The sequence below is a fragment of the Mustela nigripes genome, chromosome 11 (genome assembly GCF_022355385.1).
Source record: "Mustela nigripes isolate SB6536 chromosome 11, MUSNIG.SB6536, whole genome shotgun sequence".
NCBI lineage: Eukaryota > Metazoa > Chordata > Mammalia > Carnivora > Mustelidae > Mustela > Mustela nigripes.
The window spans coordinates 15,896,755-15,916,811 of record NC_081567.1 but is presented as its reverse complement, the minus strand read 5'-3'; the positions used below and the strand labels follow the sequence as shown (position 1 = coordinate 15,916,811).

Below are 20,057 nucleotides of genomic sequence, written 5' to 3'. Positions count from 1 at the left end.
GTTACCTTTACCCCTTCCATCTCCGTTTTACTGACGAGCGCTAGCCGTCTGCTCAGCTGCAGAAACGGGAGGCCTGGGAGTCATCCTTTGATTGCCCTCTTCTTTATCACGTAGCGCGTTACCAAGGCCTGCTGACTCCTTTTCCTAAACGGATCTTCGCTTCATCTTAGTTTTCCTATTTCCATTGCTGGTTTTCAGTGCGGACTCTTACATTCACTTTTCTGGGTTTCCTTGCCGCTTTGTCTTCTCCCGTTTCGTGTTACCTTTACCCCTTCCATCTCCGTTTTACTGACGAGCGCTAGCCGTCTGCTCAGCTGCAGAAACGGGAGGCCTGGGAGTCATCCTTTGATTGCCCTCTTCTTTATCACGTAGCGCGTTACCAAGGCCTGCTGACTCCTTTTCCTAAACGGATCTTCGCTTCATCTTAGTTTTCCTATTTCCATTGCTGGTTTTCAGTGCGGACTCTTACATTCACTTTTCTGGGTTTCCTTGCCGCTTTGTCTTCTCCCGTTTCGTGTTGCACCCTGCCGTGTGTTTTTGTATTTTATTCTTACATTACTTTCGTTGCCAAGTCCATGTTTTGTGCATTGGCACGTACAGTTATTGATCTGGCCATGCCTCATCTCCTGCCTTCCTCATGTACACCTGTTTCCTCGCTACCGTATGTTTTACAGCTCCTATGAGATGCCAAGTACTTTTACAGTTCTGTGTCTTACAGTCCTTGTCACCTGGTGAACTCTCGCTCCCCAAAAAGCCAATATGAGTGACACCCTCTTTACGAATTCTTCCCTACCTGCACTCACCGGGCCTCCAGACACCCCGTCGACACTCATGTCACGTGACATTTGTGTCCTCTTGGGACTGTGTGTGTCTGTCTTACCTGCTTTTTTGAACCAGAATCTTTATTTTTTTCATCTTTGCGTTCCTACTGTTCAGTCCGTGGCAAAAGGTAAACTAGTGAGTGAGTTTCTACAATTAATTTTTTCCGCGTGTGCGTACTTCTCAGTTGTACGTTCTTGGTTCTTGTGGTATTCTGTGACAAGAAGGCAGAGCAGAGAGGGGTCAGTCTTGTTGAGGCCCTTTCCCCGTTTCTTTGCCTGTGTTTCCTGGTCTTCTCTGGACCAGGCTTCCCAAAGGGCAAAGGCACTGTGGTCAGTATTGAGACCCCACTCAAACCTCCTGTCCTCTCCACAGCTGGATGAGTTCTATATCGGACAGATCCCACTGAAGGAAGTGACTTTCGCGAGGCTGAATGACAACGTGCGGGAGACCTTCCTGAAGGATATGTGCCGAAAGTACGGTGAGGTGGAAGAGGTGGAGATTCTTCTTCATCCCCGTACTCGCAAGCACCTGGGCCTGGCCCGCGTGCTCTTCACTAGCACTCGGGGAGCCAAGGAAACAGTCAAAAACCTCCACCTTACCTCCGTCATGGGCAACATCATCCATGCCCAGCTCGACATCAAAGGTGAGGGCTCTCTTGCCTGCTGCCTAAGGTTGAGCTCCCGCAGAGACTGTACGTGCAAATGCCTGTGGGGGCCGGGCACATGATCAGGCTCATGATTCCTCCGTGAAACTCTTGGGGCCAGGTGTGTTTCTGAAATTAGAATTTTACAGAGGGATTATGGCTTTTTGTGTGTTTTGCGTGTGTTTGTGATCTTTGGCAAGGTTGGGTAGCATCGGACAGGCCAGCACGGAACCGTATTTGTAAGAAAACGTACAAAGGGTCACCCTAGGTACGATCGGTATAAGCTAGTAAATCCCCCCAGCTCAGATCAGATATTGAGGTCAAGTTCCAAAAAAGGCTTGGTCTGGAGGTTCTTGGGTTTTTGAGATTTGGGATCGAGAATTTGGGACCTGTGCAGAGGACTGAAGCAGCCTGGGGTTGTGCGTGCAGAGGCCGTAGGGAGGAGCGGGGGCCTGGGGGGGCCTGGGGAGGCCTGGGGAGTAACGCGCCACGGAAGGAGGAGGCCTGGGGAGGCCTGGGGAGTAACGCGCCACGGAAGGAGGCAGCTGTTAGTCGGCATTAGCCAGTTTGCAAGTGGGAATGAGGACTAATATTGCCAAGTACTGTTTTATTATTAAGTCACAAATCTAGGCTTCTGTGTGCAATCTCGGGGTTTTAAATGCTGCAACCCCCTCCCCCAAATTTCTTAAGAGATTTTGTTGGGCAAGTGAGATAACTGTGGCCTGGATTTAGCCCTCAGGCTGCCATTTTGCCACCTTTAGTTTATAGGATGAAGAGCATGGTGGGATGTAGCATCAGATGATCTGGGTTTGAATTCGTCTGCCACTGACCAACTTTGTGACTTTGTGCAGGTCAATTTTCTTTGAGCCGATAAAATAGGGGTACTGGTGCTTCTCTTTCCTGGTGATATCCAACTCCATAAGATAAATAGAGGTGTTTATTTATAAGCAGAGGTGTTTATTTATAAGCTGCAAAGCACTGTTCAGTATGTCGTTTGTAGTATCGTTAGGCAGAGACGAGATAGGAGGTCCCAAAGATAGAGGTAACATAGCTGGAGTCCCTGAGCCCAAGACGCCAAGAAATTGTAGGAAACTGGAGGTCTGAGGAAGAAGTGGGAACGACAGATCGGGGAGGAGGGGTTTCTCTGTCTCAATCTGATGGTTCCCCTCTTCCTCCCTCCAGGACAACAGCGGATGAAGTACTATGAACTGATAGTCAACGGCTCCTACACCCCTCAGACAGTGCCCACCGGGGGCAAGGCCCTGAGTGAGAAGTTCCAAGGCTCTGGTGCGGCCCCTGAGACAGTAAGTAGCTTGTGGTTGCTGTGGCCCTAGCCACGCGGGCACGGTCCTCGGGTGCCAGGAACGGTATTTGAGAGGTTCTGCACTTCCCTGTTAAGGATAGCAAGAACCGAGAAAAGATGCTGAGATGCTTTCAGAGGACAGGGAATTGGGGCTCTTGGTTTGGGAAAGGACAGGTTGTCACGTGGTACTTGATCTGTTCTGTTCTCCCTGCTCTGCTTCTGCCGTTCCAGACCGAATCCCGCCGCCGCTCCTCATCTGACACGGCTGCCTACCCGGCAGGCACCACTGGTGTGGGCACTCCTGGCAATGGCACCCCTTGCTCCCAGGACACGAGCTTCTCCAGCAGCCGACAAGACACCCCATCTTCCTTTGGCCAATTCACCCCTCAGTCCTCCCAAGGAACCCCTTACACATCTCGGGGCAGCACCCCCTACTCTCAGGACTCTGCCTACTCCAGCAGGTGCAGAATGAACACCTCTGGGACCCCCGGATTCTGGGAGTTGCCACTGGGAAGAAGATACCTGGAGTCTCTCTAAAAGGGCATTGGGAGTCATTTGTCCTGGTTTCGGTGTGGCTTCAGCTAACCTATCCCTGTCCTCGGGGGACTCACTGTCTAGCTAGAAACCCAAGAGCATCTAGACTTTTCTTTGGGGGCGGTGTCTCGAGGGGCTTCGAGTCCTGAGAACCAGGACTCTAGGGTTTGGTCCTCCAGAGCTGAACGCAGCTAACTCCTGCACTTTCTCTCCAGCACCACTTCAACCTCCTTCAAGCCCCGGCGCTCGGAGAACAGCTACCAAGATTCCTTCTCCCGCCGCCACTTCTCCGCATCTTCAGCCCCCACGACCACCTCCACAGCTGTCTCCGCCACGACTGCAGCCACTGCCGCCGCCTCCTCCTCCTCCTCCTCGTCCTCCTCGTCGTCCTCGTCCTCGTCGTCCTCCCATTTCCGCGGGACTGACTCGAGCTACCCCGCGTATTACGAGAGCTGGAATCGCTACCAGCGCCACGCGTCCTACCCTCCCCGCCGGGCGACCCGGGAGGAGCCCGCTGGGGCAGCCTTTGCCGAAAACGCAGCTGAGCGCTTCCCGCCCTCCTACACCTCCTACTTGCCCCCTGAGCCCAGCCGGCCCGCTGACCAGGACTTCCGGCCGCCTGCCTCGGAAGCCCCACCCCCGGAGCCTCCAGAACCTGGTGGAGGCGGCGGGGGGGGGGGGCCCAGCCCGGAGAGAGAGGAAGCTCGGACCTCCCCCCGCCCAGCTTCACCTGCCCGCTCCGGCTCCCCGGCCCCAGAGACCACCAATGAGAGCGTGCCCTTCGCTCAGCACAGCAGCCTGGATTCCCGCATTGAGATGTTGCTGAAGGAGCAGCGCTCCAAGTTTTCTTTCCTGGCCTCCGACACAGAGGAAGAGGAAGAGAACAGCACCGCAGGCCCGGGGTCTAGAGACTCAGGGAGCGAGGTGCCTTCGGGGTCAGGTCACGGTCCCTGCACACCCCCTCCAGCCCCGGCTAACTTTGAGGACGTGGCCCCGACGGGGAGTGGGGAACCCGGGGCTACCCGGGAGTCTCCTAAGGCCAACGGACAGAACCAGGTGAGCTTGGGGTCAGCCAGCAGAGGTGCCTGGGATCCGGGAAGCAGGGTTGGACCCTTCGGGGGAGGGAATTAGGCAAGAGAACGGATTTGAGGGAAAGCCCTGGGAATAGACAGAAGCTTTCCGTGACCCGCCTCTGCATCCCTACAGGCTTCTCCATGCTCTTCTGGAGAGGACATGGAGATCTCCGACGATGACAGGGGCGGCTCACCCCCTCCGGCCCCAACACCCCCCCAGCAGCCTCCGCCGCCGCCGCCTCCGCCGCCTCCTCCCCCTCCTTACCTGGCCTCTCTGCCCCTTGGGTACCCTCCCCACCAGCCTGCCTACCTCCTCCCACCACGCCCTGATGGGCCGCCGCCCCCCGAGTACCCCCCACCTCCTCCGCCACCCCCCCACATTTATGACTTTGTGAACTCCCTAGAGCTCATGGATCGACTTGGGGCTCAGTGGGGAGGGATGCCCATGTCCTTCCAGATGCAGACCCAGATGTTAACTCGGCTTCACCAGCTGCGGCAGGGCAAGGGATTGACTGCTGCCTCAGCTGGTCCCCCTGGTGGAGCCTTTGGGGAGGCCTTCCTCCCATTCCCAGCCCCCCAAGAGGCAGCCTATGGCTTACCGTATGCTCTGTACACACAAGGGCAGGAAGGCCGAGGGGCCTACTCCCGGGAGGCCTACCACCTGCCTTTGCCCGTGGCAGCCGAGCCCCTGCCCTCCTCCTCGGTCTCGGGAGAAGAGGCCCGGCTACCTCCCAGGGAGGAAGCAGAGCTGGCGGAGGGCAAGGCCCTACCATCGGCAGGCACTGTGGGACGTGTGCTGGCCACCCTTGTCCAAGAGATGAAGAGCATTATGCAACGAGACCTCAACCGCAAGATGGTGGAGAATGTGGCCTTTGGGGCCTTTGACCAGTGGTGGGAGAGCAAAGAAGAGAAGGCCAAGGTGAGGGGCGCTGCCTGGCCTGGGAGACCTTGGGGCTCCGTGGGAGAAAGTAGATTTCTGGTTTGTAAGGCCCTTAGATCTCTTGAGTTTCGATCTTCAACGTTTCCGTTTGTAGAGTGGGGCTACTAGTAGCTGCTTTGTGAGGTGGGCGGACTAAAGGAGCAGACTTTGGAGAAGACGCTGTACAGGGGCTGGTGCACGGGAGGTGTGGCATAGATCTGTGTCAAATAGAGGAGTGAGGAGATGCGTTTCTGTATTCCTGGGACCTGGGAGTAGTTCTCAGGCAGGAGGCAGGAGGGAGCGCCTGGGTTCCGGGGCTCAGTCCCCCTACTGCCTGCAGCCATTCCAGAACGCAGCCAAACAGCAAGCCAAGGAGGAGGATAAAGAGAAGACAAAACTCAAAGAGCCGGGCCTGCTGTCCCTCGTAGACTGGGCCAAGAGCGGGGGTACCACGGGCATCGAGGCCTTCGCCTTTGGATCAGGGCTGCGAGGGGCCCTGCGTCTGCCTTCTTTCAAGGTACCTAGAACTGATCTTGCTTCATAGGGAGGAGAGGGTGGGGTGGGGACCTCTCTCCCTTGGGGTAAGTAGAGGGTGGTTGGGAACCATGAATGTTCCCAACATCTCTTCCCACGCTCCAGGTGAAGCGAAAAGAGCCTTCAGAAATTTCCGAGGCCAGCGAAGAAAAGAGGCCCCGTCCTTCCACTCCAGCTGAGGAAGATGAAGATGGTGAGTGGGAAGTCGGGGGGGGGGGGGGGGGGGGGGGGGGGGGGGGGGGGGGGAGGGGGAGGGGGCTGCCAGCTTCGGGCAGGAACGCTGGAAGCAGCGAGAAAGGGGGGGTAGGTGTTGGCCAAGTGGCCAAGTCGAGGTTTCGGTGCGGAGTTGAAGCGGTGCTGAGAGGTACGGGAAGCTTAAGATAGGGTTATCCCTGGGTCCTGGTTGTGGTTCTTACTCTGGTGTGCTGGTTGCAATGTCCCGTTTCGTATCTCCCTTGTAACACAAAATGGTAATTTCAGCATCTAGAATCCTGTGGTGTCGAGGTCAAACAGGTCACTTACCTCGGTTTTCCGTCTAAGGCTTAAGCTCTTCCCCAACCTTCCTTCCAGTTTGCCTGGGTGTGAGGTGTTGGTTGGTGGCTTATGTGGCCAGGGGACTTCCTTACTGAGTCTGATTGGCTTCCCTGGAGACCCGTGGGTCTTGGTGCTGTTTTCTTGGGGCAGGCGTAGCCAGTCTGCTCCCTCTTCCACCAGACCCAGAAACGGATGAAAGGTGGAACAGGTGTGGTGCGGTTGAACTACAGAAAATGCTAGGTAGCTCTGGGGGTTTTGTGTTTCTCTGTTGAGCTTCCGCTTCTTGTCTGTGAAATGAGGTCTGTGTTGTGGGACCATCAGAAAGGTCAGCAGTGCTGTGTGCAAGGCTCCTCTCAGGCCAGGGGAACGGGAACTGTTGTTGCTGATGGTAAATTCTCTAACTGCCACTCAACTGGGCCTAGACCCTGAGCGAGACAAGGAGGCTGGAGAGCCTGGACGTCCAGGGACCAAGCCCCCGAAGCGGGACGAAGAGCGAAGCAAGACCCAGGGCAAGCACCGCAAGGCCTTTGCTCTGGACAGCGAAGGGGAGGAGGCGTCCCAGGAGTCCTCCTCAGAGAAGGTGAGGCGCAGGGGCCGTGGCGCCCCCTCCCTGCCAAGAGCTTCCTGAGTTCCCGTCCCCATAACCAGCTCCTCGCTGGGCTGGAGCCCAGAGAGCTGTGCCCCCTGGAGGAGCGCTGTCTTGTTGTTAGTCCCCATTTGTCCTTTTCTTTAAGGATGAGGAGGAGGATGAGGAAGATGAAGAAGATGAAGAGCGCGAGGAAGCCATGGACACGGCAAAGAAGGAGACGGAAGCGTCAGATGGTAAGTACAGGCAGGACGGTAGAGCCCTGCCTTGGGGAAGAGCGGGCTCGCCGCCTGCTGACCCTCCTTTGCTGAGCGCAGAAGCCTCATGCTGCGTGTTGGTCTGCTTTGCTCTTCCCCAGAGCAGCTTCCTTCAGTCCCTCTTTTGGAAGCCTTGGCCCATTGTAAACAGTACCTGACACCCAGGCCGCTGCCTTCTGCTTGCTTCCTGTGCGGACACATAGTTCTCTCCTGAAGGCAGGACAGCAGAACTAACTTCCTTTCCCAGGCCCTCAAGAAGAGGGGTCTGGGTTCCGCTGCTGCCCCCGATACTACCAGGCTGGGCCTTTCTGCTCTGAGCGCTGCTCTTGGAAGCCCTGCCCCGAGCTGTGCTTCTCCCCCCTCAGCTGCCACCACCAGACACAGCTCCACTCTCCACCTGGACACCCGTTCGTCCGTCCACATCCGCTGAGTCTGGGCTACATGGTTTAGTCTTGCTTCTCCTTCACTTGTTCAGAGCTAGCTGTTGAGCCCTTACTCGGTACCAGGCCCTGTTCTAGGTATTGGGGACACTTGGGATCGGTTGGAGGGGAGGAGGAGACTTGACAGTTGAACAAGTAGTAGCGCCTTGGGTAGAGATCTGTGGTTTGAAGAAGAGAAACTAGGTCGCTGGGGTAGGGAGTAACGGGTGGGGGAGCCGGGGAAAGATGGGCTGTTCTCGAGCTCCTGGAGAAGGAGTGCCTCTGAGAAGTGCCGTTTCAGCAGAGGCCAGGCGGGGAGAGCGATGATCTGAGAGGCTGTCTTTTCAGGAAGGTAGAGGGTGGGTTCCCCTGCTCGACGCGGGGAGACTGCCACACATGGGCTTGGTCACCGCTGTCTGTCCGTTTCGCCGCCTCCGTGTCGCTGGCACTTGTTGCCTTCTCTGGTCCTGCTGGCCTGTCGTAGAAGACTCACTTGAGAGAAGTGAGAAGATTCACTTAGAGTCCTCTGCAGCAGTGTTGACGCGTCCCCTGCCTTTGGTTCATTCCTCCTCCTCGCCAGTCCATCTTCCAGTCTGCAGACAGACTTCTCTTTCCTTCCGCGCACACCTGATCCTGCGGCTTCTCTCCATAAAGTCTATTGCTAGCTCCCTATTTTCTAGAAGGTGACTCCTCAGCCCGGTACTTTGGGCCATTTATAACCTAGCTCCTGTTTATTTGTTCGGCTCCTCCTCGCCACGCTCCAGGCCCATCCCAGGCCGCCGCCACCACCATCTATTCTAAATTCATCCGCTTGTGTTCCTCAGACACTTCGTAATTCTTACCTTCTTATAAAGCCCTTCCGCCATATTTCCATTTCTTGGAGGCATAGAGCATGTAACACTTAGAAAGCTTATATTACTCTGGAATCCTTTTTATGAGTCTTCTCCAGGCAGCTTCTCGGAGACCCACCTTGGGAACGTCTTCGGTAGTTAGCGCAGAGCGCTTAGCGGTGTCCGGGCTCCCGGTTCCCTCGCCTCTGGCACCCCGGTTAGCCCTCATTTCTGCCTGTCCTCCTTGACTGGAGCATCTCCTGCCTGGGGCTCCCTCCCCTGCCTGGATCTTCAGGCGGAATCCAGGACTTCCCTTTGCCACACTCTCCTGGTCTTCCACACGGAAGTTGGTCCCGCTGTGAACAAATAGCCTGCTCATCTAACTCCTTGAGGGTTGGACTTCCCAGCGCCTGGCGCAGAGCCTAACCAGTCCATAGTAGAGAGTCAGTGGATGGACCCATGGCTTGACCAAGTGAGGGGTGTTCCCACCTCGCCTGATTGCCCCTTCTGGATTTCCAGGCGAGGACGGGGAAAGCGATTCGTCCTCCAAATGTTCTCTGTATGCTGACTCAGATGGTGAGAACGACAGCACGTCGGACTCCGAGAGCAGCAGCTCATCCAGCTCCTCATCTTCCTCGTCTTCCTCCTCCTCATCGTCATCCTCATCATCATCTGAGTCCTCCTCGGAAGAGGAAGAGGAAGAGGAGCAGCCGGCAACCATACCCTCAGCATCACCTCCCCCGAGAGATGTCCCCGCACCCCCGCCAGCGCCCGTGGAAGAGCCCGAGCCCGAGCGGGTCGCGGGCTCCCCAGCCACACCCCTCCCTGAACAGGAGAAGTCTCCAGCAAGACCTACAGGTGGGTGGTGCCCAGCCGGTGCTTTGGTCTTTGTTTATGTTTGTATCTGTCTTTGTGAGAGCGTCAGGGCCGTGTTTGTGAATGATGTGCCAGTGTGTGACTTTGTTTGAAAGCATACACGTTGGCCGGAAGTCATCATCTCCTGCCTGTCCTCCCTTGGAGACGTTTATGGCCACATTCAAACCGTGCTGCCGGGAGTGGCTCGCTGAGCCGGAGCAGGGTGTAGGGTGTCTGGCTAATACGGACAGCAGTGGTCTCTTTCAGCAACACCCCCTGCCCCGCCCGGCCCAGCATGGTCTCTAAGTTAAGTAAGGAGAAAATCCCCAGTTTAACAAGTTCTTCCTATTAATTTTTCTTGAGCTTTTGCCTTAACGTGTTGTGTACTTACAGGCAATTCAGTGGACAGATAGGTAGAAGACAGCTTGAACAGCATTGGCTTGGAAGCTAATTTCACCTTACTTTGCCTTGTGGATTTGTACGTTTGATTGTTCCTTTATAGCACGGACACCTAACTTATGTTCTGAGTGACGTGTTCCGGCAGTGGAGTTGACTTACTGACCCTTGAACGATGCCAGGGTTCGGGGCGCCGGCCCCCTATGCAGTTGAAAATCCACCAGTAACTTTTGACTCCCCAAAAACTTAGCTCTTAATAGTCTACGGTTGACCAGAAGTCTTACTGATGATGCAGATAGTTAACACATTTTCTGCATGTGATACGTACCGTGTACTGTATTCTTGCGAAGAGAGTAAGCAAGAGAAAAAAAAATTTTTTTTGAGAAAAAAAATCTTTAAAGTCATAAGGAAGTTAATATTTACTATACTCTATCACATTTCCCAGAAAAAGCATGTGTATAAGTAGCCCCGCACAGTTTGCACCTGTGTTGTTCTAGGGTTGTCTGTATTTTAGGGCAGCTGCAGGGGCGCAGCGGTAGGCACGAAGGGCCCTGTTCCCACCCTCCTGAAGCTTACGGGCTAGAGACAGTTTAGTTGAGTAATAAGTATCTCAGAAAATCTGTGATGACAAGCTGGTAAGCCCCATGAGAGAAAGGTACAGGCACTCGGAGAACCTGAGCACATCTGTGAGCACCTCTTTGCTGGTGTCTTCTGCTGAAGTGTTCTTGGGCTGCAGTCAAGGCAGAGCAGGCAGCCGGGCTTGGTTAGCATGAAGCCCTGAGGGCGGAGGAAATAGCGTGTCAGAAAGCATAAAACCTTCTGGATGGTGGGGAGCGAGGGGGAACGAATGACTGAAACGGGAGAGGTGAGCAAGGACTGGGCTGTACAAGAGGAGTCGCTCTGGTAGGAATTGGGTCTTTATCTTGAGGGCAGTGGAATGCCGTGGAAGGAGTGACGCGATCTTATTTGTGTTTTGAAAAGATGCGGTGCAGAGAGAACTAGGAGAGGGGCCAGAGTCTGTGTTCCGGTTAGTAAGTAAGGCAAGCGGTGGTGGTAGCTTGGACTAGGATGGTGTTGGGAAGGCTTGAGTAAGGCGGTTTTCAAGATGGGCTGTGTACTCGCGCTGGCCTTCCAGACCCCTCTCTCAGATGTTACCGAGAACCTGTGATCTGAGATGATCAGTGACCACGTAAAGACCTCCCAGCGCTCTTGGACTCTGCTCCGGTGTAGACCTCATGAGAGAAGTTGAGGGTCTCATTAATCAGATGCCTCCCCCGGCCTTTCCTGAGCCCACTGGTCACAGAATTGCTGGTGATCAGAGGGTGTCGCTGTCAGTGGGGTGGATAGAGAGAGTGGGGCATGGTCAGGTTTGCATTTCTCCAGAAAGATCATCCTGGTGGGAAGGGGGGATTTGGAAGGGTGAGGAAGGAGGTAGGGTGACCCACGTGAGGCTGGAAGAGATGTAGGTAAGCGGAGGGCGTGAACCAGAGCAGCGCTGGTCACAGCGAGGTGTGAGGAGTAGAAGAGCAGATGAGGGATTGGGAGAAGTGGAGGAGGTGAACCGCTTGGTTAAAGAACTTTCCAGGAAAGGGAAGAGAAGGCAGAGAACCGGCACTCGGAAGAAAGCTCATGTGCTTCCTTGGGCTTGACTTTGGTGTGCCTTCGGGACCTTCTGGTAAGAAACAGCCACCAGGCAGTTGGATCACGGGATCGGAGGGTCTGGAGAGAGCAGTAGGCTGGAAACGAGGTAGATGTTGGAGAGTAGGGCAGCTGTGGGTGTGAGTGCATTTACACGCTGGAACACCGTGTGCACCGAGAGAGGGGCCAGCGCCTTCCGGTCCTGGGCGAGGTTGGTGGGCAAAGGGGAGCTGGGGAAGGCCCCGCAGGAGCGGTCGGCGACATGGGGAGGAGACGGGGCAGCTTGGTTTTCCGAAGGCCGGAGTGGTGAGTATCAGCAGGCCGAAGGAGAGCTTGTCAGATAGGAAGAGCTTCCGCTGTGTTTGGCAGTTACGGGGTCACTGGTGACCTTATCACTTCAGTAGAGTGGGTCTGACTGGAGCCACGCTAGAGGGTGTGAAAGGAGCGAGCAGACCAGACGACAGAGATAAGCAGTCTTCTGGAAGGTAGGCCGCTCCGGGAAGACGAGCCGGGAGGCTGTGATGAGTGGTGTTAGCAAACGTTTCTCTGGTGCCTCGGGTGCGCCGGGCGCTCGGCCTGGCACACCGTGGGTTTGCTTCCTCATCCAGGACACACACCGTCTGTTACTCCACTTTCCAGATGAGGACGTTGAGGCTTAGTGACATGCTTGAGGTCACCTGGCTGGGAACAGAGAAACGAAAGAGAATGCAGGGTTGGCGGAGGGTTAGTTTTTTAAAAACTCAAAAGGTGAGACTTAAGCATGTAGATTCAGGGCCGGAAGAGGGGCAGGTAGACAGGCCAGGAGAGAGCGCAGCACCTGTTAGGGGGGCCTTCCTGGGAGTGGGCGGGTGCACCCGTAATTGGGGAGCAGAGAGATGTGGGCTTTCATGCCCAAGGACCCCCGGGTTCACCCCGCAGGAGGAAGGGAGGGCATTTTCTGAGCAGCCGCGGGGAAGGGAGGAGTACGGGGAGGAGGATGAAGGGGGGTGGGGCTTGCGACTCTGAGCGAGACTGAGAGTCGGCTGGGGGAGGAGAAACGCAGGGGTTCGGGCGAAGTCAGGGTGGGGGGTCTCCAGGGTGGCGGCAGCGGCTGAAGGCTGCGGAAGGTGCTGCGGAAGGAGAGGACGGCGAGGGCCCTGCGGGCAGGCACAGGAAGGAGCCGCTCGCTTAGGAGAAGGTGACAGGGCAGGGGGGCTCTAAGGGGGCAAATGGAACCGCCGATGGGTCAGCCGAAAGGACCTGAGGATTGTGCCCGGAGGGCTGGGCGTCGGGGGGCAGGGGCCCCCGGCAGGGCCATTCCGGGGGTTCCGAAGGTCATGTGCGCGCGTAGGGCGGGCCGCTGAGACCGAGTGAGGGAGAGCGCCGCAGGAGGCACGGCGGGGAGGACCGTCCCCGGCCAGACGACAGAGTTGGCAGAGGAGGAGGAAGTTAAGGCAAGTCCCCTGGCTTTTAGGGAACAGTGGGGTTGTGCGAGTTCCAAGCGGGAGCTGGGTAGAGGGTTGTGGCCCCGTGCCAAGAGGGCGCTTGCCTGGTGAAGCCCGAAGATGGGACCCGGACACCTCGGGGACTTGCTGTTCTTCTGTCTTCCAGTCTGATTCGTTCTCTCGTCTGATTCATCCTGCAGATGGGTTTCCCCTTCTTCTGCTCACCCCCACGGAGAAAGCCACTCCTGTCGTAGATCCTTACTCTCAGGGAAGCTTCTGGTTGGCCCGGCTTGGGTCAGGTGGTCATCCGTTAATGTAGGCTGCGCACAGAGTGGGGCAGGTCATGTTACGGAAACCTTGGCTTCGGGGAGTTGTATCGACTGGACGGGTTTCTTTCAGAATAAGAAGCAAAGGAGAAATCTGCGAGAAGAAGCCGAGCCATGAGGGGAATTCGTTCTCCTCAAGAGCCAGGTTTCCAGAGGGCTCAGTGGCTCCGGTGGGGTGATGGGTCAAAGGCAGGGCTGCTCCAAACAGAGAGGAGGAGAAGAAAGAGGGAGACTTGGAGAAACTGGAGAGCCTGGGACGAGCACCCGGACCTCACTAGCTTCGGAGTGGCTCTCTGCTGGTGAGGCTCCCCGCTGCTGTCCGCACGGTCAGGAGCCAGCAGGCTGAGGGCCTTGCTCGGGGCGTCTGGCTGGGTCACGTCTCCTGAGGTCTTGGACACAGGTCAGTCACTGCCTGCCTGGGTCAGGCCCGGTGTCAGACAGGACACCGCGGAGTCCCACAGCGTGGCCACCCTCAGGGGTGGCCAGGGCCGTGAGGGGCAGTTGAAGAGAGCTCGAAATTCAGCCCAGGCCGTCTGGGTAGACCCTGTTCTGGCATTTGCGAGCTATAGGACCTTGGGCCAGTTATTAACCCCTCTCTGCCTCGGTTTTCTTATTGGTAAGCGGGGTCCAGTAATCGTGCCCACCTCACATGGTGGTTGTGGGGAATGAAGGGAGTACTTAGCATATGTGAAAGTCTTGGATGGATGCTTGACACAAAATACTAGTGGTCAGTCTGCCGCCACCCTGAAGCCTGGCACTTGAGAACCCCTGGCCTTCTGGTTCGGAGAGGAAGTTACTACCAGCATCTCGAGAAGTTGGGGTAACCTTCACAAAGATGGCGTTGAGCTGGGGCCGAAAGCCGCATGTGGCCTTCCCAGTAGGCAGGAGGGGGGGGGAGGTTTCAAAGCTGTGCCTGTACCGGTGGCCGAAACCCAGGAGCGGAGAGGGTCAGTCCGCAAGACAGGGTCTGCCCCAGAGACGAGGCGGTGTCCGTCTCGAGCTGTATTTAGAGCCCCGCACTCAGCAGCAGACTTGGGAGTCCCAGCCGAGGGAGGATGTGCTTCCTGTCCGGGGGGCCGGACAGAGAGCGCCCCCTCCCTGCTCAAGAGGGTGTGTCCCTTCCCCGGGCTGTCCCCCATCCTTGGGATCTCACCTTCACCCTTAGCTTCTTTAGGGGAGTCTTCCGGAGCCTCCCACCGCTCGGCAGGTGGTGGGAAGGGAGCCGACTTTGCTCAGTGTTTTCGTACAGAGGTTCAGCTGCTTACGTTGTTACCTTTCTCACATCACTAAACAGAGAACATTGTTGTAGTTGAAATAACGGATACTGTAAATCAGAGAGGGTTAACCACGTGCCCATCACTCAGCGTGACCGGTACAAACGGTCGCGGCCTGGGGGCCTGCTCCTTGCACGTAGTTCAGTCTTGGTGAAGAGGTTAGAGCCTAAGCGTGTGTTTCTCCAGGGCCCCTGTCCCGACTCTCCACAGTCGGCTGTACATTTGTTTCCTGTCATTGTCCCCATCGGACTGTAAGCTCTGTGAGGGTTTTGAAAGTGTCCACTCGACTTGTTTGGTGCTCAGTGAATGTTTGTTGAGTGTATGAACGAGCAGGTGCATAATCCTCTCCTGCCACGGGAGCCCGCTGTGCCGAGGACGTCGCCGCTGGGAAGCAGCGCTGTTGGCTGAGCGGGCACAGGTGGCGGCCCGAAGCCGAGGCGAGCCAGCAGCCTGGCTGCGGCCTCCCCGGTGAGGCCGGCCGGTGCCCTGCCTGCCAGGAGTCTGCTCTGATGACATTGGCCCAAGTTAGTGACCCTCTTCCTTCTTCCTGTGTGCTTCCTTCCCCAGGTTCCACCGAGGAACCACCTCCCAGTGTGCCGCAGCCACCCACCGAGCCGCTGGTGGGGCCCCCGGCCCCGGCCCCCCGCCCGGACGAGCGCCCCTCCTCTCCTATCCCCCTCCTGCCCCCCCCCAAGAAACGCCGGAAAACCGTCTCCTTCTCTGCCCTGGAGGAGGTGCCGGCGCCCGAGCCTGCCCCCGTCACCCCAGCGCAGATTAAGTGTCCCGGCCCCGCCTCCCGCAAAGCCCCCCGGGCTGCAGAGCGGACCATTCGAAACCTGCCCCTGGACCACGCGTCTCTGGTCAAGAGCTGGCCCGAGGATGTGGCCCGGTCAGGGCGGAGTCGCACTGGAGGCCGCGGCCGCGCTGCCGATGAAGAGGAGCCAGAGCCGGCGACAGAAGTGGACCTGGCGGTGCTGGCCGACCTGGCCCTGACTCCAGCCCGTCGCGGGCTGCCTGCCCTGCCTCCTGGTGACGACTCGGAGGCCACTGAGACATCAGACGAGGCCGACCGCCCAGGCCCCCTGCTCAGCCACATTCTCCTGGAGCACAACTATGCCTTGGCCGTCAAGCCGCCGCCCTCCACCCCGGCCCCTCGGCCCCTGGAGCCGCTTCCTGCCCCTGCGGCCCTCTTCAGCTCCCCAGCGGATGAAGTCCTGGAGGCCCCCGAGGTGGTGGTGGCCGAGGCGGAGGAGCCAAAGCAGCCGCCGCCACCGCTGCAGCAGCAGCAGCAGCAGCAGCAGGAGGAGGAGGAGGAGGAGGAGGAGTCCGAGTCTTCGGAAAGCAGCAGCAGCAGCAGCAGCGGTGGGGAGAGTGCTGTGCGGCGGCGCAGCCTCCGCTCCCACGCCCGGCGCAGGCGGCCCCCGCCCCCGCCCCCGCCCCCGCCACCCCCCACCTTTGAGCCCCGCAGCGAGTTTGAGCAGATGACCATCTTGTATGACATTTGGAACTCGGGCCTGGACTTAGAGGACATGGGCTACCTACGGCTCACGTACGAGCGGCTGCTGCAGCAGACGAGCGGAGCTGACTGGCTTAACGACACCCACTGGGTCCATCACACCAATATCCTGGGCCCTGGAGGCCGGCCTGCTCTGGACAGGAGGGCAGGCCCTGGGGACGGGGACAGGCTTCCCTGGGGTCGCATAGCTGGGTAGTGGCCCCCCTCGGATTGTCGCTAGCCTCTGGTTTATTCTGCCCCCGTCCAGCGCTCTCTGTTACACTCAGCCTGGGGAGCTCTCCTCTGGCCCCCAGGCCCTTCTGTCCTTCCTGTCTCCTGCCGCTTCTCTGCCTCGCAGAGTTCTTCTGGCAGAAAAGGTAAGGTCTCAGGCGTCCTTCCTCCGTCTGCTCTGCTCACACTCCGTAGCGCTTGGGACCTCCAGCTAAGGTCAGTCACCCTTTCCTTGGGCTGGGACTAGGATAGAAGGGAGGGCCCCGGGGATCCGGCCGGCGAGGAACCCGTTTTCTTCCTTAACTCCCCGCACTCACCAACCTGAGCACTCCGAAACGCAAGCGGCGGCCCCAGGACGGGCCCCGCGAGCACCAGACAGGCTCCGCCCGCAGCGAAGGCTATTACCCCATCAGCAAGAAGGAGAAGGACAGGTACCTGGACGTGTGCCCCGTCTCGGCCCGGCAGCTGGAAGGAGCGGACACTCAGGTAAGACTCTGCCCTGCTGCCTGGCCCCCTGGCGTCTCTTCCCACGGTCCTGCTGTCACTTACCCCTGGTCCCTGGCTTGCCTCGCAGGGGACTAACCGCGTGCTTTCGGAGCGCCGGTCTGAGCAGCGGCGGCTGCTGAGCGCTATTGGCACCTCTGCCATCATGGACAGTGACCTGCTGAAGCTGAACCAGCTCAAGGTGAGGAGGCGGGACTCGGGGGAGGGCTGCACCACAGAGTCTGTTGGCCTCTTGGGGGTGGGTGCAGAGGTGAGGGGCCGAAAGCATGCTCCTCCCCTCGGAGGACAGCAGCCAAGGCACTGAGCGGCAGAGTCTGCCTTCCGCCCTCTAGTTCCGGAAGAAGAAGCTCCGGTTCGGCCGCAGCCGGATCCACGAGTGGGGTCTGTTTGCCATGGAGCCCATTGCGGCCGACGAGATGGTCATCGAGTATGTGGGTCAGAACATCCGCCAGGTGAGGCCCTGTACCCAGCCCCCGGTCACGTGGCAGCACGGGATGCTGGCCTGAGAACCACCTCGTCTCTGGGTAAAGCCCCACGTGACCTCCTGGTTCCACGGCGTAGTTGGTGAAACCTGCCTCCTTGTGCTTCCTTCCTTCCATCGACGGGAAGGGGTGCTCCTAAACTAGATGGTAACGACCCACAGGAAGCCCGGCCAGTGCTCGCTCTTGTTCTGAGGGCCTCCCACGGTTTCAGCAGGGGGATTGCAGTTGCCGTGCAAGGTGGCATTCGGTCGATCAGGAAGGGGAAGTTCGGGGGGGGCCGTGGCAGTGGGCACACAGTGACGTGGAAGCCAGGAGCTGAAGGAGGATGAACTCCCAGACTCAGGTGACGGGAAGAGTGCTCCCCGTTGCCAGACAGCATGTGCAAAGGCCCGGAGACAGGATAGTCTTAAGAGGGCAAGGTCAGCATGGTCAGTCGGAAAAACCAGGGCCAACGGCCACAGTGCAAGCTCCAAGGAGGCCAGTGGAGGCTGGACTCCACGGATCTTAGGAGCCGTGTGGGTGACCTGGGGCCAGTGGTAAGGGGAGGGAGGCTGTGGCGAAACGCTCCCCTGTAACAGGCTTCACAGTCTGTGGGCCCCTCAGCTACAGCGTGAGGGGACAGCTAGAGGCGAAGACCGGTGGGGGCGCCATCGCAGAGATCCCGTAGGGGCCCAGGTGGCCCAGACGAGGCAGTTGCAGCCAATAGGAGTCTGTGGGTCCAAAGCCGCTGGCTGGACTGGACAGGCGAGTAGGGAAGGGGGTACGTGGTCATTTCTCTGTGCTGCTTGGAGCAGCTAGACGCATCTCTGGCTGCCAGTGAGGTGGGGAGTGAGCAGAAGGAGCAGCTGTGTGGCCACGAGGAGCTTGGTTCCGGGCCCGTGAAGTTGCCGGGCCCTGGGGACACCTAGAGGATGACGCCCAGCAGCACCACCGAGGTGGATTTTGGCTGGAGAGGGCAGTTTGGGAGGAGTCCCCAGCACTTACCTGGCAGCTGAAGCGCTGGAAGAGAGTGAGGTCCCCGAAGGAGAGAGCGCAGAGGGCTGAGCGTCCCATTTCCTGGGAAGAAGGAATCACTCCTTGCACAAGACTGTGGGCCCTGAAGGTGGCGAGTGGCAGCCCATGGGCGCCTGTTTGGGGGGGGGAGAGGGTCCTGGGAGAAGAGAAGGTCGGGGTTCAGCCTCTGAACTGGCCACGCTATCTTGGGAACTGGCCTGGCCCCACCGTAGACCGGGAGCCCCACTAGGGGCCGGACAGGGGCTCCAGGCAGGGGCTGTGGCTCCTGCCCACTGAGCCCTGCAGACTTCTCTTTGGGAGATGCAGAAGGGCAGCCAGAGGTGTCGGGGTTGGGGGAACCCTCTGAACGGGGGCTCCTGGAGCAGACGGTCAGCACCTTGGGTCGGTGGGAGCCAGAAGGAGAGGTGCAGGTCCAGGACAGGCCAGTGTGGCCCCCAGGGGTGGTAGCCGGATGACTGTCCAGGGCCCCTTCACGGGGGCTGCCGGGGCACGGCGTGGTCTGGCAGGAAGCTGACCGCGGAGCACCCTGTTCTGCCAGATGGTGGCCGACATGCGGGAGAAGCGCTACGTGCAGGAGGGCATCGGCAGCAGCTACCTGTTCCGGGTGGACCATGACACCATCATCGATGCCACCAAGTGCGGCAACCTGGCGAGGTTCATCAACCACTGCTGCACGGTGCGCATGGTGGGGGGGGGGCCTGCGGGGGCGGGGGGGCGGCCCAGGGCAGGGGCTGCCGCTCATTCCGCCTTCCCTCCCGCAGCCCAACTGCTATGCCAAGGTGATCACCATCGAGTCCCAGAAGAAGATTGTGATTTACTCCAAACAGCCCATCGGCGTGGACGAGGAGATCACCTATGACTACAAGTTCCCGCTGGAGGACAACAAGATCCCGTGTCTGTGCGGCACGGAGAGCTGCCGCGGCTCCCTCAACTGAGGTGGGGCAGGACTGGTGCCCGCGCCCCTATTTATTCCCCGTGGTGCCCTGAGCTCCCTGCGCCCCAGCCTTAGTGGGCTCTGCAGGCCCCACCTGCCCCCGTCTCCAGATACGGGGTCGGGGGGCCCCAAGCCCAGCGAGGGAGCCTCAGTCCATTGAGGCAGCTTCTGCCTCCCCCGTCGCCCCCACCCACCTACCCCCTAACTTTTTTTTCTTTGCGGAGAAGAAGCTGTAAATGTTTTGTAGCTGCCAGCAGCTGTTTCCTGTGGAAACCTGGGGTGCCGGCCTGTACAGATCTTGTTCTTGGGGGGCTGCATAGCCTCCTTGCTTTGTGTTAATGGGGACTTCCCCTTTGTGCCCTGCGTGCACCCCTCCCCAGTTTAGGGGTCTCTAGGGGCAGTGGCCATGTTCTCCCCCTGGGGGGGGCCCTGTGCCCCCAGTCCTAGGGACTCCGTGCCTGGAACCCTGCCTCATCTTCTGTTCCTGCCAGACCCTGTGGGTCGCCCTCCCGCCCTGGCGTCTGGAAGCTCCTGCTCCACCAGGCCCGGATGGTGGGAGGCGGGCCCTTCCTGTGGGGCTGGATTGTACATATGTTAATAGTGCAAACCCAACGCCACATTTTTATAATTGTGATTAAACTTTATTGTACAAAAGTGCTTGGTCAGTATCTTTGGGGAAGAGTAGGTGGGGGGCGGGGGTTTGAAGACAGGGGACTGGTGAAGCCAAGAGAGGGCAGCGGTGGACCGAAGTTTGGGGGGCAGACGTGCGGACTCAACCCCTCAGGCTGGAATGGTCACCCAGAAATCCCCCAGCAGGGTCAGCCAGAGCTGGGCCAAGGTTGGCGTCCCCTTCCCTTCCCTTCCCAGAACCGCAGCTGCCGCTGGGCCTCTGGCATCCCGGGAAACCCAGCCCAAGGGGAGGACTGAGGTCATGCGGTGGGATGAGGTCACCGCACCTGCCCCGTCCTCAGGGGCCACCCCGCAGGTTCCCGCTTCCCCAGCCCCCTGTTCCTCAAGTTCTTTGCTGGAA

At 58.6% G+C, this 20,057-nt stretch overlaps 1 protein-coding gene across 6 annotated transcripts in view; it reads left to right on the top strand.

The window, feature by feature from the left end:
• Positions 1 to 19,681, top strand: part of SETD1A (SET domain containing 1A, histone lysine methyltransferase) — a 21,745-nt gene extending 2,064 nt beyond the window's left edge. For 5 of the 6 annotated variants that reach the window (XM_059414856.1, XM_059414854.1, XM_059414855.1 and 2 more), the window contains exons 4-19: positions 1,195 to 1,465; positions 2,648 to 2,769; positions 3,000 to 3,229; positions 3,518 to 4,358; positions 4,509 to 5,294; positions 5,635 to 5,811; positions 5,934 to 6,021; positions 6,785 to 6,942; positions 7,097 to 7,184; positions 8,974 to 9,312; positions 14,935 to 15,987; positions 16,407 to 16,579; positions 16,668 to 16,778; positions 16,930 to 17,049; positions 18,632 to 18,769; positions 18,855 to 19,681. In XM_059414856.1, the coding sequence (XP_059270839.1) occupies positions 1,195 to 1,465; positions 2,648 to 2,769; positions 3,000 to 3,229; positions 3,518 to 4,358; positions 4,509 to 5,294; positions 5,635 to 5,811; positions 5,934 to 6,021; positions 6,785 to 6,942; positions 7,097 to 7,184; positions 8,974 to 9,312; positions 14,935 to 15,987; positions 16,407 to 16,579; positions 16,668 to 16,778; positions 16,930 to 17,049; positions 18,632 to 18,769; positions 18,855 to 19,028 (4,869 nt within the window). In that variant the 3' untranslated portion in view covers positions 19,029 to 19,681. The remainder of the gene's footprint in view (positions 1 to 1,194; positions 1,466 to 2,647; positions 2,770 to 2,999; positions 3,230 to 3,517; positions 4,359 to 4,508; positions 5,295 to 5,634; positions 5,812 to 5,933; positions 6,022 to 6,784; positions 6,943 to 7,096; positions 7,185 to 8,973; positions 9,313 to 14,934; positions 15,988 to 16,406; positions 16,580 to 16,667; positions 16,779 to 16,929; positions 17,050 to 18,631; positions 18,770 to 18,854) is intronic. The other variant, XM_059414858.1, reaches the window with a different exon arrangement.
• Positions 19,682 to 20,057: the final 376 nt, after the last annotated feature.